The 17274-nt window shown below is 36.6% G+C and overlaps 5 protein-coding genes across 5 annotated transcripts; 3 read left to right on the top strand and 2 right to left on the bottom strand.

Annotated features, from left to right (window-relative positions):
- Positions 1 to 335: 335 nt before the first annotated feature.
- On the bottom strand, positions 336 to 647 carry LOC141388489 (histone H4). The gene has a single exon (XM_073958401.1). It carries the CDS (start codon positions 645 to 647, stop codon positions 336 to 338), a length of 312 nt encoding a protein of 103 aa, XP_073814502.1.
- A 321-nt stretch (positions 648 to 968) lies between these two features.
- On the top strand, positions 969 to 1379 carry LOC141388412 (histone H3). Its single transcript, XM_073958322.1, has one exon. It carries the CDS (start codon positions 969 to 971, stop codon positions 1377 to 1379), a length of 411 nt encoding a protein of 136 aa, XP_073814423.1.
- A 3897-nt stretch (positions 1380 to 5276) lies between these two features.
- Positions 5277 to 6146, bottom strand: LOC141388431 (histone H2B). The gene is made up of 2 exons (XM_073958342.1): positions 6111 to 6146; positions 5277 to 5657 (listed from the first exon to the last, which is right to left on the bottom strand). Exon 2 carries the CDS (start codon positions 5649 to 5651, stop codon positions 5277 to 5279), a length of 375 nt encoding a protein of 124 aa, XP_073814443.1. The 5' UTR covers positions 5652 to 5657; positions 6111 to 6146.
- On the top strand, positions 5932 to 6306 carry LOC141388430 (histone H2A). The gene has a single exon (XM_073958341.1). The coding sequence runs from the start codon at positions 5932 to 5934 to the stop codon at positions 6304 to 6306; it is 375 nt and encodes a 124-aa protein (XP_073814442.1).
- An 8755-nt stretch (positions 6307 to 15061) lies between these two features.
- LOC141388414 (histone H3) lies at positions 15062 to 15472 on the top strand. The gene has a single exon (XM_073958324.1). It carries the CDS (start codon positions 15062 to 15064, stop codon positions 15470 to 15472), a length of 411 nt encoding a protein of 136 aa, XP_073814425.1.
- The last annotated feature ends 1802 nt before the right edge of the window (positions 15473 to 17274 follow it).

The raw sequence follows: 17274 nt of genomic DNA, 5'->3' as shown, positions 1-17274 counted from the left end.
TGAAAATAAAATTAAATGAGCAGAGTTGCCGAAGGCATTTATTTTTGAAGACAAAAGGGAATATTATTTGAAAAAAAAAAATATGAAATGTGGAAAATGAAAGAAAAAATAAAATGCACTGAAAAAAGTAATATGAAAGAAAATATTTTATGGTTAGTTTTATTTTTCATATATTAAGGTAAGTAGTTTTATTTTTGATATATTTTATTAATTTTTTTATGTTTTTGTAATTTTCAACAAGAAAATATCTCTTTTTAAATATTTTTTGTGGTCCTGAAAAGGACCGATTGTTTTGTTGTAAAAGAAAAATTCTCCAAATAGCGTCAAGAAAATATTTAACCGCCGAAACCGTACAAAGTACGACCTTGTCTCTTCAAAGCATAGACGACATCCATAGCAGTGACGGTTTTACGCTTAGCATGTTCGGTGTATGTAACGGCGTCACGAATAACGTTTTCCAAAAACACCTTCAGAACACCACGGGTTTCTTCGTAGATGAGGCCAGAGATACGCTTTACACCACCACGGCGAGCCAAACGTCTAATAGCTGGCTTGGTAATACCTTGGATATTATCACGTAACACTTTACGGTGACGTTTAGCGCCACCTTTTCCCAAGCCTTTGCCACCTTTACCACGACCAGTCATTTTTCACTTTTTTAAAAATCACTTAACACTTCACGAAAGCACAAGAACGAATGTTTTTTCGAAGGCTGGCGGCTTCTATTTATACAAAAATTGGCCTGTTTGACTAACCAAGAGTCTTAATGGAATACACATGTATTTGTGTATGTGTTAGTACACATTTTGGGCGCGCACAGCTGTCTTTACTGGTTTACCCACCCCTAATCATAGCCGCCTCTTCGAAATTTTCTATAAATACCGCTATATGGATGGATGGCACAGTTATTACAGTGTTAACAGTGTTTGTGTGCATACCTAAGTGAAGTGAAAAAACTAAAGTGAAAAATGGCTCGTACTAAGCAAACTGCCCGTAAATCAACTGGTGGAAAGGCTCCTCGTAAGCAATTGGCCACTAAAGCTGCTCGTAAGAGTGCCCCAGCCACCGGCGGCGTCAAGAAGCCTCATCGTTTCCGTCCTGGTACTGTTGCCTTGCGTGAAATCCGTCGTTACCAGAAGAGTACTGAATTGTTGATCCGCAAATTGCCCTTCCAACGTTTGGTTCGTGAAATTGCTCAAGATTTCAAAACTGATTTGCGTTTCCAGAGCTCTGCTGTTATGGCCTTGCAAGAAGCCAGTGAAGCATACTTGGTTGGTCTTTTCGAAGATACTAACTTGTGCGCCATCCATGCTAAGCGTGTCACCATCATGCCTAAAGATATTCAATTGGCCAGACGTATCCGTGGAGAACGTGCTTAAATTCTTGACGTTTTAAAAACATATTTTTTACAACAAAACAATCGGTCCTTTTCAGGACCACAAAATATTTATAAAAAAGAGATTATTTTTTCATCAAACTATTTATCATTTTTAACATTTTAAATAAATAAATATTTTTCTTTGTGTTTATTTCATTTTTGAGGCTGATTTTAGGAATATTTTAAAATTTTCTTGTATGAGTCATATTTGACGGCGTCAGTAAAAATTTCCCATTAGAAGACACATTTTATTCTTCTTCTTGAAAAAAATATAATATTACAATTTTCCCTTTCAAAGACACATTTCTGCTTCTTAAAAAAGTATTGAAATTTGCTTCTATAGGAAATTTTTGACGGCGTCAGTAAAATTATTCAATTAAATATTTTGTTCTTCTTCTTGACACAAAAAACAAAAATTATGTTATAATTTTTCCCTAAAAAGACATTTTATTCTTCTTCTTGAACAAACTTATTGAAATTTCCTTCTATATGTCATTTTTGACGGCGTCAGTAAAATTTTCCCATTGAAATGCACATTTGTGTTCTTCTTCTTCTTCCTTTTCTATGTGTATTTTTGATGGCGTCAGTAATATTTTCCTATTAAAGTATACATTTATTCTTCTTCTTTCTTTTCTATTGGTCTTTTTGACGCCGTCCGTCCATATTAATTTCTTCTTTAAAGACAATGTTTTTTCTTCTTCTTATTTTCTTCATAACAAATATTTGTTCTATTGAACTTGTTTTTGTGTGTATACTAATGTCCACAAGGCATATGTTCACTAAATTTGGCGCGAAATGTTCTCTGCAATAATGCTCTCATTATTTCTCACTCAATATGGTTGAAATTTTTTGGCGGCAAATGCTCTCTGTTTTGTTTTATTTTTCTTTTCAGATAATGATGAATGAAATATGCAATTTTTTTCTTTTCAGCAATATATATTTTTTAATTTAGTAAAATTTTAGGATAATTTTGTAAAATTATAATTTTTTTGAAAATATTAATCAAAAATTTTATCACATAGAGATGGCGAATATTTCTTGGCCATTTGAAAGGCGTAATACTGCATTTTAGAAAAAAAATTTCTTTTAAGAAAATTGTTTAAATCTTGTATTATTTTTACAAAATTGTCATAGAAAAGGGATTTATTTATTTTATTATATACATTTTTGCAAAAAATATCCAAATTTTTAACGAAATCTTGAAAAAAGTACGTGCGAAAAACTTCAGTAATTCTATATGGTTTTTTCCTTGATATGTACTAGCAAAGGAAGAATTATTTTTGGAGAATATTTTTTGTAAAAATTGATGAAATTTTTACTAAATTTTAACGAAAATGCCCTCATATTTTATTAAAAAGTAATTTTTGAGCGATTTTCATATAATTTAGCAAAAATATTTCAATTTTCAAAAATATTACCTTTGACAGTGAATGTTTGTCCATAGGTGGTATACGGTAATGGGAAGATTTTTTTAACTTTTCCAAAGAAATAACTACTTTTTATGAATAATGTTATAATTTGGTGTAAATATACAGATTCTGAAATGTTTTTTAAGAAATTTTTATAAAACTTAATTAGATTTGAGCTTTTAAATTTCTTTGAAGAAAAACTTTTCTTCATTGAAAATATGCCAACAAGAGGATTTCTGCCGTCTTGGACCACATAAAGATTTTGAATTTTTTTCACAGTGAAAATGTGAAATTTGTTAATATTTTAATTTTATCCTAAAGTAAACATATCAGGCTTTATTCTCAAACAGAATTTGGAAAAATATTTTTGAAAAAATTCATAATTTTTTCAAATTTAGTTACAAATTTGTGATTACATTTTTACAATCTGTGAAGTTAAACGCTTATAACTTTTAAACGGATAAAGGAAATTACACCAAATTTTCGTTAAAATATGGCCTGATATCTATACAAGAAATGTGTAAAATATCTTTTATAAAAATATTCAAAGATTCTTCAGAAAAATTAAATTTCTACGAAAACTTTTGTAAAAAATTAAACACGCTTCCACACAATATTTCGAAAAATATAGCTATTGACTACTATGCACTTCTCATCTTTTCAATGTACCTACCATTTTTAAAAATTGCCAATAACAATTTAATAGTACACATAAATTTGTGAGTGTATTTGTGTTACAGTGAAATATAAACATAAAAGTGAATAATCATGTCTGACGCCGCCGTTGTTGAAGCCACCGCCTCCCCAGTTGCCGCTGTTGAGAAAAAGGCACCAAAGAAGGCCGCAGCCAAAGCAAAGAAACCATCAGCTGCCCCTACTCATCCACCAACCCAACAAATGGTTGACGCCGCCATCAAAACATTGAAGGAACGTGGTGGTTCATCATTGCCCGCCATCAAGAAATATTTGGCCAGCACCTACAAGGTTGATGCCCAAAAATTGGCTCCTTTCATCAAGAAATATTTGAAGAGCGCTGTTGCCAGTGGAAAATTGATCCAAACTAAAGGTAAGGGTGCTTCTGGTTCATTCAAATTGTCCGCCTCGGCTTCCAAGGAACCCAAAGCAAAGACTGCTGAAAAGAAGAAGAAGGCCCCAGCTGCTGAGAAGAAGAAGAAGGCTGCCCCTAAAAAGGCCGCCGGTGAAAAGAAAACCGCTGCCAAGAAGCCATCTGCCGCCAAAAAGACCGCTGAGAAGAAGAAGGCTGACAAAACAAAGGCTAAGGCTGCCAAGAAAACCGGTACAGTTAAGGCTAAACCAGCAAAAACCGCCGCTAAAGCATCTGCCACCAAACCAAAGGCACCCAAGGCAAAAACAGCAGCTGCTAAACCCAAAAAAGCCGCCGCACCAAAGAAGCCAGCTGCCAAGAAAGCCGCCGCCAAGAAGTAATTTTTCCCAGAAAGATTACTTGTTGACAACATTTTTCGATATTCGAAAGCATAATATCTAACAGCCCTTTTCAGGGCTACAAATTAAATTCAAAAAGAGAAAATCTTTACTTCAAACTATTTATTATTACTACTATTTATTGTTTTATTACCTAAATAAATAAGAAAAATACACACGTGTCTGATTTTAGGAAAAATATTACCCTCACTAATTACTTTTCCTATTAGGTAATTAACATTGAGCCTGTTTTATTATGGGCATTCCACAAAATAACACCACAAACGGATTAAAATTTTAGTCCGGGTCATAAAATAAATGTGACTAATTTTTGTTTGTCTAATTATGGTCATTTTCATCTAATTTCATATTTTAGGAATTTTCCATTTAATATTCAAAAATGATAATTTTTTCTCTTTGCAAAAATTGTTTGCTGGGTAAAAGGAGATTATTTTAATCAGGAATGTTTTTCTATTCTAATGAAGTTATGTTGCAACTCTATTTTATTTCTCTTTCTATTTTCCCCTAATTCTATTTTTTCCATTGAAAGAAGTCCCGTTAATTTTTGCGCCACCACCAAAAATTTCCCCTTAAAAATGTTCGCGCTTCATATTTGGCATTGGCGTAGTGAAGTGTTACAGGCAAAATGCTTATACATGCTTGTTGTTCGTTTATACATTTTCGATATTGGTGGTGACTGCCGACGGCAATACAAAGTAACATCGCACAAGCACACACACACATACCCATACAGTGGATGGCGTGTTGTTGTACACACATAGAGTAGCCAAGCAAGCAAAAAAGCAATATGAACCACGGCAAAACAAGAATTGACGGCGTCATTTAGTAAATACATGGGAAAATATTATTTTTGCTAGAATTTGAGGAATTTTAAAATTATTTTGGTAAGTTTCTTTATTAAAAAATGTAAATAATGGAAAATAAGTGTTTCGACAAAAATTTGATCTCTTTTAAAATGTTTTTTGTGGCCCTGAAAAGGGCCTTTTATGGTAGAATTTCGACGAATTGATGAAAAATCAAGGCATTTACTTGGAGCTGGTGTATTTAGTAACAGCCTTGGTACCTTCAGAGACAGCGTGCTTAGCCAATTCACCGGGCAACAATAGACGGACAGCAGTTTGGATTTCCCGACTGGTGATGGTAGAGCGCTTGTTGTAGTGGGCCAAACGAGAGGCTTCGGCGGCAATACGTTCGAAGATGTCATTCACGAAACTGTTCATGATGCTCATGGCCTTTGACGAAATACCAGTATCAGGATGGACTTGCTTCAACACTTTGTAAATGTAGATAGCGTAACTCTCCTTACGCTTGGTACGTCTCTTCGATTTATCGCCCTTGGTGATGTTCTTTTGGGCTTTGCCGGCCTTCTTTGCTGCTTTACCACTGGTTTTTGGAGGCATTTTTCACTTTTAATTTTTTTAATCACACAAACACTTTTAACACTGTTCACAAATGATAAAAACCCAGTACCCAAACAGAATATTTCAAGCATTATGTGCTCAAATGTTTCAGGTAGTCGCAGTTGCTGTGTGGAATAGTGGCCAAACAACCCCAGTTTTCGATGTGTGTGTATTAAATGAGCGAGAGAAAAGTATAAATACTAGGGGTTCAAGTGAGTAACGGCATCATTCTGTGTTTTTTCAGTGCTAAGTGAAGTGTTCAAAAAAATATTAAGTGAAAATGTCTGGTCGTGGTAAAGGTGGCAAAGTTAAGGGAAAGGCAAAGTCCCGTTCAAATCGTGCTGGTCTTCAATTCCCCGTCGGTCGTATTCATCGTTTGTTGCGCAAAGGCAACTATGCTGAACGTGTTGGTGCCGGTGCTCCAGTATATTTAGCCGCCGTCATGGAATATTTGGCTGCTGAAGTTTTGGAATTGGCTGGTAATGCTGCCCGTGACAACAAGAAGACTCGTATCATTCCCCGTCACTTGCAATTGGCCATCCGCAACGACGAAGAATTGAACAAATTGCTGTCCGGCGTCACTATTGCTCAAGGTGGTGTATTGCCAAACATCCAAGCTGTTCTCTTGCCCAAGAAGACCGAAAAGAAAGCCTAAATTATCTCGAAAGGTATTATGGAAAAAATACAGACCATCGTATAAGAAGAAGAAAAATCCATACAAAATTCAACCAATCCGTCCTTTTCAGGACGACAAAATATATTTAAAAAGAGAAAAAATCTATTCAAACTATTAATTTTCATTATTTACATTTTATAGGAAAAGAATAAAAATGACCAAAATTTTAATATTTACATTTTATAGGGAAAAAATAAAAATTCCCAAAAAATGATATTTTTCTTAATCGGCGACAACCCTTGATTATTTTGCAAATGACATTTTTTCTTTCATATTTCCTTAGAAAATATGTTCGTTTGTTGTAACTGTTTTTCATTTCTACCCCCCTCAGCAGAATTGTGTTTGTTTTATGTCGCTTTAGTTTTTCACAGAAATAGCGAGACAGATAGAGAGACAGAGAAAGAGAGAGAGCGAAAAAGAGATCATTCGTCTCATCGATGATGTTCGCGCCAATATTCCTTAATCGATGTTCCCGCCAATGTTCGTTCATCGTAAGTTGACGATGTCTGTTATGAATGTGTGTGTGTGGTGTTGTGTGTTTGTTAGTTAGAATAACCAAATGCCTTTACTTACGTTGACGATGATGATGGCCGTTGTTAATGTTGTTGTTGTGGTTGTTAGAGTAGTAAATTATTGGGAAAAAGACTTCTGCCGCCGCGAATTTTGAGGAGAAAAAAGTAACTGTATTTGGAAAGGAAAAAATGCAGAAATGTGCGATTTTGGTGATGTTGTCAGAGCATAGAGTTAGTAATAGAGTGATGACAACATGAAGTGCGCACGGAAAAATTTTTATTTTCAAAGGGAAAAAAGTAGAGTTGTGGAAATAAATTGAGGATCATTGTTAGAAAATAACCAAAATACATAAAATAGAAGAAAAATATGTGATTTTTGTGGACATTTAAGAAAGAAATAAATTATTTTTAGTGAAAAATAAGAAGAAGAAGAAGAAGAAGAAGAAGAAGAAGAAAATTTTCAATGATTTCAACATAAAGTAAAAGAATTTATGTGATTTTTGGGACGTTTGAGAGAAAAAATAAAATATTTTTAGTGAAACATAGGAAGAAGAAGAAGAACTTTTTTAATAATTTCAACATAAAGTAAAAGAAATTTAGAAAATTATGTGATTTTTTTTGGTAATTTAAGGAAATGTGATTTAGTGAAACAAGAAGAAGAAGAAAATTTTCAATAATTTCAACATTAAGTGAGAGAAATTTAGAAAATTATGTGATTTTTTGGACATTTAAGAAAAAAATATTTTTTTAGGGAAACATAAGGAGAAGAAGAAGAAAATTCTCAATAATTTCAACATAAAGTGAGAGAAATTTAGAAAATTATGTGATTTTTTGGAGGATTATGTGATTTTTGAATAAATAAGTAAAAGATAAAATTTTTCTATGCGAGTTCATGAAATGTAAGAAGAAGAAGAAGAATTTTTCAATAATTTCAACATAAAGTGGGAGAAATTTAGAAAATTATGTGATTTTTTGGAGGATTAAGTAAAAGATAAAATATTTTTATATGAAATCATGAAACATAAGAAGAAGAATTTTTTCATGAGCAAATTTTTGAAAAAAGAGATGCTATAAAAATTTTTTAAATATAATTTTAAGAAAAATCGCAGTAAATATTAACAAAATTCAAACTAATTTAATGAAAATTTTTTTAAAAAAGGTAATTTTCATTTTAATTTAAAAAATTTAATAACAATTTTTAATAATTTCATCACAAAATAACAAAAATTTTTACTTGAAGGAAAAAATAAGTACATAACATCGCAGTCAAAAAGATATTGTTGGCTTGGCATAGCATTGATGTGCGTTAGTTATATGAACAAACACACGCACACACCGACCGACGCTAGCGTATACACACATCGTCGTATTATCAAGCAAGCAAGCAGCTACCCTAACAACGAGAGTTGCCGGTAGAACATGTATTAGTGGAAATAAAGGAACATTTTTGTGTATTACGAAAAAGGAATGATCAGAGTTGCCGACGGTAAACATTTTTGAAGGCAAAAAAAAGAAGAAGAAGAAGAAAAAATGTTAAGAAAAAAGGTAATGATCAGAGTTGCCGACGGCTAACATTTTTGAAGGAAAAAAATGGAAAATTATTTGACGATGGAAACAAATTTATGAAAATAAAATTAAATGAGCAGAGTTGCCGAAGGCATTTATTTTTGAAGACAAAAGGGAATATTATTTGAAAAAAAAAAATATGAAATGTGGAAAATGAAAGAAAAAATAAAATGCACTGAAAAAAGTAATATGAAAGAAAATATTTTATGGTTAGTTTTATTTTTCATATATTAAGGTAAGTAGTTTTATTTTTGATATATTTTATTAATTTTTTTATGTTTTTGTAATTTTCAACAAGAAAATATCTCTTTTTAAATATTTTTTGTGGTCCTGAAAAGGACCGATTGTTTTGTTGTAAAAGAAAAATTCTCCAAATAGCGTCAAGAAAATATTTAACCGCCGAAACCGTACAAAGTACGACCTTGTCTCTTCAAAGCATAGACGACATCCATAGCAGTGACGGTTTTACGCTTAGCATGTTCGGTGTATGTAACGGCGTCACGAATAACGTTTTCCAAAAACACCTTCAGAACACCACGGGTTTCTTCGTAGATGAGGCCAGAGATACGCTTTACACCACCACGGCGAGCCAAACGTCTAATAGCTGGCTTGGTAATACCTTGGATATTATCACGTAACACTTTACGGTGACGTTTAGCGCCACCTTTTCCCAAGCCTTTGCCACCAGTTTTCAGTTTTCAGTTTTGCCAATGGCCATATTTATTTGGTAAAAAATCTTACGAACTAACAGAATGGCTTACTGTACTAATTTATAAAGGGATCATGTAGCTACTTCGCCACCTACTACTTTAAGAACGGGTTTCGCTGTGGTCTAGCCACAGCAGCTATTTTAACAGAAAATTAAGTATACTTTATGTGCCCAAAAAATCCAATATAAAAAGGGCGAATTTTACATATTGATTAAAAACTATAACTAAAAACTATGACTAAAACTATAACTTAAAACTAAGAACTAAACTACTATTTACAATATGTACAAGAACAAATATTATTGTATATTATTATATACAATGCTATATACGTTAAGAGTGTTGTACCGTCGGTGGTAGAAGCGAAGCTCCCCGTCAACAAACAGCAACCCCTCATTCATCAGGCAGTTTAATGCACCTGGAGGCAGGTGCTGGCATTCACTTAATCCACTAAGATCAAGGTTACAATACAGTGAGCTCTCAACAATCCTGTTGTCCACACCCACACACCCGTTCAAGAACTCCAGAGCCCCAGAAACCAGGACCCGGTCAATTCTATCGCCCTCAGCTCTATCATATATGGCTCTGTTAGAGTGTCTTCTAATAGAGCCGTCATCGTCGAATACTATACCTCGCATTCCCAAACAAGACGCAAGGACTTTGCGCTCCCACCTCCTAAGCCTTTCCATCTGGTGTGACGATATGTCAAACCAGACTGGAAAGGCATAGGTGATGATGGGTCTGATAATCTGCCGATATATCAGTAGCTTAATCTGAGGTGAAAGGCCACCTCTCATTTTCAGGAGTCCCTGGTAACCGAAAAATACATTCTTTGCTTTGGACAGGATGAAGTTTATATGGGTGATGAAATCAAATTTCTTGTGAAAAATGATTCCCAGATACTTCATCCTGTCCTTAACCTCCACGATATTTGACCCGATCTGTATGATAGGGCGGAAGAGCCTATAATTGGCTCTTGTGCACCCCGTTTTTCCTGTAAACTTTACAGCCGTACATTTGTCTCCGTTTAGTTTTAAACCCCAAAGGGTAAAAAACCGGTCAAGAACTGCTAGGTAGTCATTGAGCCCAGCTTGAACATAGCGAGCTAGTGGACCAGAGAAAGCCACCAGCACATCATCGGCATAGGATAGCAAAATACCCCCCGGTGGAGGTTGTGGCATATCACTCACATATATGTTATACAACATAGGTCCCAGTAATGATCCCTGGGGTACTCCAGCTCGGATGGGTCTACGACTTGAAAGTCGGCCCCCAACTTTGACCCTGAATGTCCTATTAGCAAGGAAATTCCCTACCAGCCTACAAGTTTGGCGATCAAACCCAAACTGCACCAACTTCGACAACAATCCGTCATGCCAGACGGTGTCGAAGGCCTTTGAGAAGTCTAGGCTGACCGCAAGCGTACCCTCCCTTTTGTTGAGTCCATTGACTACAAAGGACGAAAACGCAGTAAGGGCGTGGACAGTCGATAGGCCTGTCCTGAACCCGAACTGGTTGTCCTTTAAGACCCGTTTGTCCTCAACAAGTTTCTGTAGCCTTTCGAGTATAAAATGCTCGAAGAGTTTGCCAAATGCCGACAGTAAAGATATCGGCCTATAGCTGCCGCATTGGCCAGGAGGAGACCCTTTTTTATAAATAGGGACCAGCATGGCCTCTTTCCACGCCCTAGGAAAGTATCCTATGTTCATGCAGTGGTTGCACAAAACCGCCAGAAATCTAAATATAATTTCCCCTGCCTTTTTTAAGGCGACATCGGGAATTTTATCCAGACCACAGGATTTGCGTGCCGGTCTTTGAGCTAAGGCTCTACCAACACACCTGGGTCGTATAAAACCACTCTCCTGCCAGCGAGTGGTATCATTAACTACAGCCCCATCCGCAGAGAATGCCCCGGAAAAGTCAACCATTGGCGTCCGATCGTCGATCCCCTCAATAGCCCGACTAACTGAGCTACGGAAGGAATCGAACTCCCCTGGGACCCGGTCTACCGGGCCGCCAGAGAAGCTTCCGACCGACCCGTCAATGGGCCGAAACACTCCCTGCACATGGTCTGCTAAGATTTCTGCCTTATGGGTGTCATCTGTAATAATGGAACCCGCATCGTCAACCAGCTGATCAATAGGATCTTTTGTCGCTAGACCAGCTGCCCTTTTTACTTTCCCATATGTTCTCCCATCCATTTGTATACCCTCAAGATAAGTTTGGAGTTTATTCTGTTCGAATATTCGAATAGAGTCCTCAATAATGCGGTCCAGGTTTCGGATATCAGCTCTAAGAGCCGGATATCTGTCTGGGTCACCCGATCTACGAAGCGTGCGGCATATCCTGCGACGCTCGCGAATAAAACCTCGAATTCTCGGGGGGAGATCTCCAAGAACCTGATCCCTGACTCTCTGTTTCGGGACAGAGTGTTCAATTGCATGACGAAAAACGTTGCCTAGATTTTCTACGCAAGTGTCAATCTCCTCAATGGTGACATTTCTGTCTGAGGGTAATTGACACTCGTCCAGGCCCTGCCTCAGATGCCGCCTTAAACGGCCGACATTTGTGCGATAGAAGTTAAGATAAGACTGAACTTCCTGCCTCGCCACGTTTCCCATCTGAACCTGAATCTGGATCGCCCTGTGATCCGATTCAACATCAAAAGTCATCGACACATTGCCTCCGCCAACCAGTGGGAGCCCTGGTGTGCGTAGGAATATGTCGATGAATGAGCCAGATGTATCATTTGGCCTGGTTGGTAAATCCGATTTTATGAGAAGGAAGTCTGGAGAGTCGAACAGTAACCTGTCCAGTACCCTACCGCTGGTATTTCTCGTGATCCCTCCCCACGAGTCGTGTCTCGCGTTAAGGTCCGCACCAATTAAGACTTCCCCTGAGTTATACAGATTCATGACATTAGTCATGTCATGAGCTGAAAGATGTTCTTGCGGCCGAAGGTATAAAGAGACAAAGGCTACAGAGGAGCCATCGTCTCTCCACACCCTCGCCGCACAGGACTCTATATTGCCGGTTGAGAGCGGTATACGATCACATCGTATGCCTTCACGAATGGCAACTGCGGTGCCACCGGCGCATTGTCCAACTCGATATTGGAGGAATATTTTATATCCCGCTAGTGTAAAATTATGAGAAGGGTTGAGCTTATGCTCAGCAAGAAGTAGTACATCAGGCCTTCTCTCTACAATTAGAAGTTTTAAAAAGTGTCTTCTAGAGAGAGACACTAATGAATTAACATTAATAAAAATTACTTTAAAGCTGGACATTGCCAGCTATAAAGAGTAACCAGGCAGACATTGCGGCATCAATGCCTGACTGGCTTCGGATTTGCTCAAAGATAGGCCCAAACTGCCTAGCTTTGTTACACTTTTCATTAAAGTCTGTACCGAAGTATTGAACAATACTGGAAGTATTGCCAACACTTACAGTCGGTGCAGGGTTTGTGCTAGTGCGGGGGGTGCCTCTAGCTGGGTGTGAAGGGCTAGGGCGAGGATCGCCTCTAGCTGGGTATGAAGGAGGTGGTGGGTGAGTATTACCCCCTGATGCTGCAGCATATGATATGCCAGAGCGAAGATTAGAAATTCGCGAAGAACGCGCATCAGCCTTTGCCTTTGATTGGGCCTTCTGCTGGGATTTGCGTGACAAGATTGCCAGGCGAAGTGGGCAATCTCGTGCACAGGCAGGGTGACCAACCTTCTCACAATTGGTGCAAGAAGGTGGCTGCGCCAATTTTTTAACCATCTCTCCTGAAGTAGGATGAGTGTATTCGATGTACGTTTCCTGCCCTTTGGGAGGAACCGCACAATTGTCAGGCTCGTGATTTTCTAGGCATCTAACGCACCGAAAATCCATCTGGCAGTTTGGAGCAATATGTCCAAACCGCTGGCAGTGGAAGCACTGCATGATTGCACGTCCGTGATCCTTACGGATCACAATATTGGCGTCCTCAATCATTTTTAAATTGTACAGACCTAATATGTCAGAGCCTTTTGTAACTCTGAGAAGCCATAGTCTATACGATACATTGGTTAAACCAACAACTTTGACGTTCAAACCTGATTTCTTCTCCAAGAAATCAATAACCTCGTTACGTGGATATTCATCCGATAATTTTTCAATGACGAGCATATGAGGGCGGAGCTCTTTGGGGGTGTGGTAGTGAAATTTAAACCCACGATCTGTTAATATCTTTATAACAATATTAAAATTGTCAAGGCCTTTGGTCTTGATATTTACAACGGACTGACGTACTAGGGATGTTGAGAACTCACCTGTATTCAAATGTTGATTCAAAATACCAGAGATCACACGTTGACCAACGTTGTGAACTGTGATCGCTGGCATGGATCTGCTGTTTGCATTAGGGGTAGCTTGGGCGTTAGTAGCGGAAGCAACATGTTTCTTAGATTTATCAACTGGTTTGGGTGTTGGTTGATTGTTGTCGTCATCATTGGTCTCCATCAGGGGTGGTGGTTGACGGAAATTCTCATTGTTCATCAATGTAGATGTTGGTTGACGCTTGTTGACATCTTTAAGTACATATCGTACTTTTGTAGCAGAAGTCTTCTTCTTACTCTTGACCTCGGTCCACGAAGTTTCATCCTTGGTCATATCCTCATGCGCCATACCGGGGTCTTCGGCTACCCCGGCAGCAATAACTGAGTTGTCAGTATCTTCTTCAAACGCCATGCCAGGGTTTTCGGCGACCCTGGCAGCCAATATAGATTTACTGCTGGTGGTGGTGGCATTTCCTGTTGTTAAAATGCCGTGTTGCTTCAGAGCCTCTTTGACAGCGGCCAACTCTGCTGCCAGGCTCTCTTTTTCGCGTTCTAAACGAGAAATAGTTGCAGCTTGTTGTCGCACGGTCGCCTCTAACTTTATGGCTTTGCGCGACAAATCATCAACGTCACAGTGTGAACGTTTCTTACGTGCTTTACGTAGATCGTCCGATGCGACAGACATACCTCCATCGCTGGTTATATCCTCTGAGGCAACATCAGTAGGTTTTGGTAGATCAGCCAGTCGATTTTTGGTTGACTTGCGACTGGTAACGGTTTTGACGCCGGCAGATTCATCCCCCGGCATAGGGGTCTTCATTTCACAATTACTTTCTGCCATTGATGTATTGGTAGAAGTTGAAAACATTTTTTTGCTTGGTTTCAAAAATTCTCGAACCAAGTTTTTGCCGCCGTCGAAATTATTCGGCATCGGCTCAGGAGTGTCAGCGGGCTTTGTTACGCCTACCAACGATGCTGTGCTATTAATTGTTGACTTTGCTCCAGATTTAGCAAAAAACTCCTTCTTTTCAAATATGACGCCGTCAAAATTTGAGGACATCGGCTCGGGAGTGCTAGCGGGGTTGGATCTGCCCGCCAGCGGGGTTGATTTGGCTGAGAACAACCACCTTACGTTGTGAGTTCTTATGCAAAAGGCCAGAAACGAACAATAAGGGAGTTGCTGCCTTCTATGCGCTTCTCACTGTTAGCACTTAACTAAAGGCAATTTTTCAGTTTTTACGCTTTTGCGTCACAGATAAAATTTTGTTCAAACTTCGAATTTGAAACACTTTCGTTTTCAACACTTGGTGATTTTAAAACTACCAGTCAATTTTCACTGCAAAAATCACTTAACACTTCACGAAAGCACAAGAACGAATGTTTTTTCGAAGGCTGGCGGCTTCTATTTATACAAAAATTGGCCTGTTTGACTAACCAAGAGTCTTAATGGAATACACATGTATTTGTGTATGTGTTAGTACACATTTTGGGCGCGCACAGCTGTCTTTACTGGTTTACCCACCCCTAATCATAGCCGCCTCTTCGAAATTTTCTATAAATACCGCTATATGGATGGATGGCACAGTTATTACAGTGTTAACAGTGTTTGTGTGCATACCTAAGTGAAGTGAAAAAACTAAAGTGAAAAATGGCTCGTACTAAGCAAACTGCCCGTAAATCAACTGGTGGAAAGGCTCCTCGTAAGCAATTGGCCACTAAAGCTGCTCGTAAGAGTGCCCCAGCCACCGGCGGCGTCAAGAAGCCTCATCGTTTCCGTCCTGGTACTGTTGCCTTGCGTGAAATCCGTCGTTACCAGAAGAGTACTGAATTGTTGATCCGCAAATTGCCCTTCCAACGTTTGGTTCGTGAAATTGCTCAAGATTTCAAAACTGATTTGCGTTTCCAGAGCTCTGCTGTTATGGCCTTGCAAGAAGCCAGTGAAGCATACTTGGTTGGTCTTTTCGAAGATACTAACTTGTGCGCCATCCATGCTAAGCGTGTCACCATCATGCCTAAAGATATTCAATTGGCCAGACGTATCCGTGGAGAACGTGCTTAAATTCTTGACGTTTTAAAAACATATTTTTTACAACAAAACAATCGGTCCTTTTCAGGACCACAAAATATTTATAAAAAAGAGATTATTTTTTCATCAAACTATTTATCATTTTTAACATTTTAAATAAATAAATATTTTTCTTTGTGTTTATTTCATTTTTGAGGCTGATTTTAGGAATATTTTAAAATTTTCTTGTATGAGTCATATTTGACGGCGTCAGTAAAAATTTCCCATTAGAAGACACATTTTATTCTTCTTCTTGAAAAAAATATAATATTACAATTTTCCCTTTCAAAGACACATTTCTGCTTCTTAAAAAAGTATTGAAATTTGCTTCTATAGGAAATTTTTGACGGCGTCAGTAAAATTATTCAATTAAATATTTTGTTCTTCTTCTTGACACAAAAAACAAAAATTATGTTATAATTTTTCCCTAAAAAGACATTTTATTCTTCTTCTTGAACAAACTTATTGAAATTTCCTTCTATATGTCATTTTTGACGGCGTCAGTAAAATTTTCCCATTGAAATGCACATTTGTGTTCTTCTTCTTCTTCCTTTTCTATGTGTATTTTTGATGGCGTCAGTAATATTTTCCTATTAAAGTATACATTTATTCTTCTTCTTTCTTTTCTATTGGTCTTTTTGACGCCGTCCGTCCATATTAATTTCTTCTTTAAAGACAATGTTTTTTCTTCTTCTTATTTTCTTCATAACAAATATTTGTTCTATTGAACTTGTTTTTGTGTGTATACTAATGTCCACAAGGCATATGTTCACTAAATTTGGCGCGAAATGTTCTCTGCAATAATGCTCTCATTATTTCTCACTCAATATGGTTGAAATTTTTTGGCGGCAAATGCTCTCTGTTTTGTTTTATTTTTCTTTTCAGATAATGATGAATGAAATATGCAATTTTTTTCTTTTCAGCAATATATATTTTTTAATTTAGTAAAATTTTAGGATAATTTTGTAAAATTATAATTTTTTTGAAAATATTAATCAAAAATTTTATCACATAGAGATGGCGAATATTTCTTGGCCATTTGAAAGGCGTAATACTGCATTTTAGAAAAAAAATTTCTTTTAAGAAAATTGTTTAAATCTTGTATTATTTTTACAAAATTGTCATAGAAAAGGGATTTATTTATTTTATTATATACATTTTTGCAAAAAATATCCAAATTTTTAACGAAATCTTGAAAAAAGTACGTGCGAAAAACTTCAGTAATTCTATATGGTTTTTTCCTTGATATGTACTAGCAAAGGAAGAATTATTTTTGGAGAATATTTTTTGTAAAAATTGATGAAATTTTTACTAAATTTTAACGAAAATGCCCTCATATTTTATTAAAAAGTAATTTTTGAGCGATTTTCATATAATTTAGCAAAAATATTTCAATTTTCAAAAATATTACCTTTGACAGTGAATGTTTGTCCATAGGTGGTATACGGTAATGGGAAGATTTTTTTAACTTTTCCAAAGAAATAACTACTTTTTATGAATAATGTTATAATTTGGTGTAAATATACAGATTCTGAAATGTTTTTTAAGAAATTTTTATAAAACTTAATTAGATTTGAGCTTTTAAATTTCTTTGAAGAAAAACTTTTCTTCATTGAAAATATGCCAACAAGAGGATTTCTGCCGTCTTGGACCACATAAAGATTTTGAATTTTTTTCACAGTGAAAATGTGAAATTTGTTAATATTTTAATTTTATCCTAAAGTAAACATATCAGGCTTTATTCTCAAACAGAATTTGGAAAAATATTTTTGAAAAAATTCATAATTTTTTCAAAT

This window comes from Musca autumnalis, unplaced genomic scaffold, assembly GCF_047663935.1.
Source record: "Musca autumnalis isolate F117 unplaced genomic scaffold, ASM4766393v1 scaffold_93, whole genome shotgun sequence".
NCBI lineage: Eukaryota > Metazoa > Arthropoda > Insecta > Diptera > Muscidae > Musca > Musca autumnalis.
Note: the sequence above shows the minus strand (reverse complement) of the source record. Positions and strands in the feature narration are given on the sequence as shown.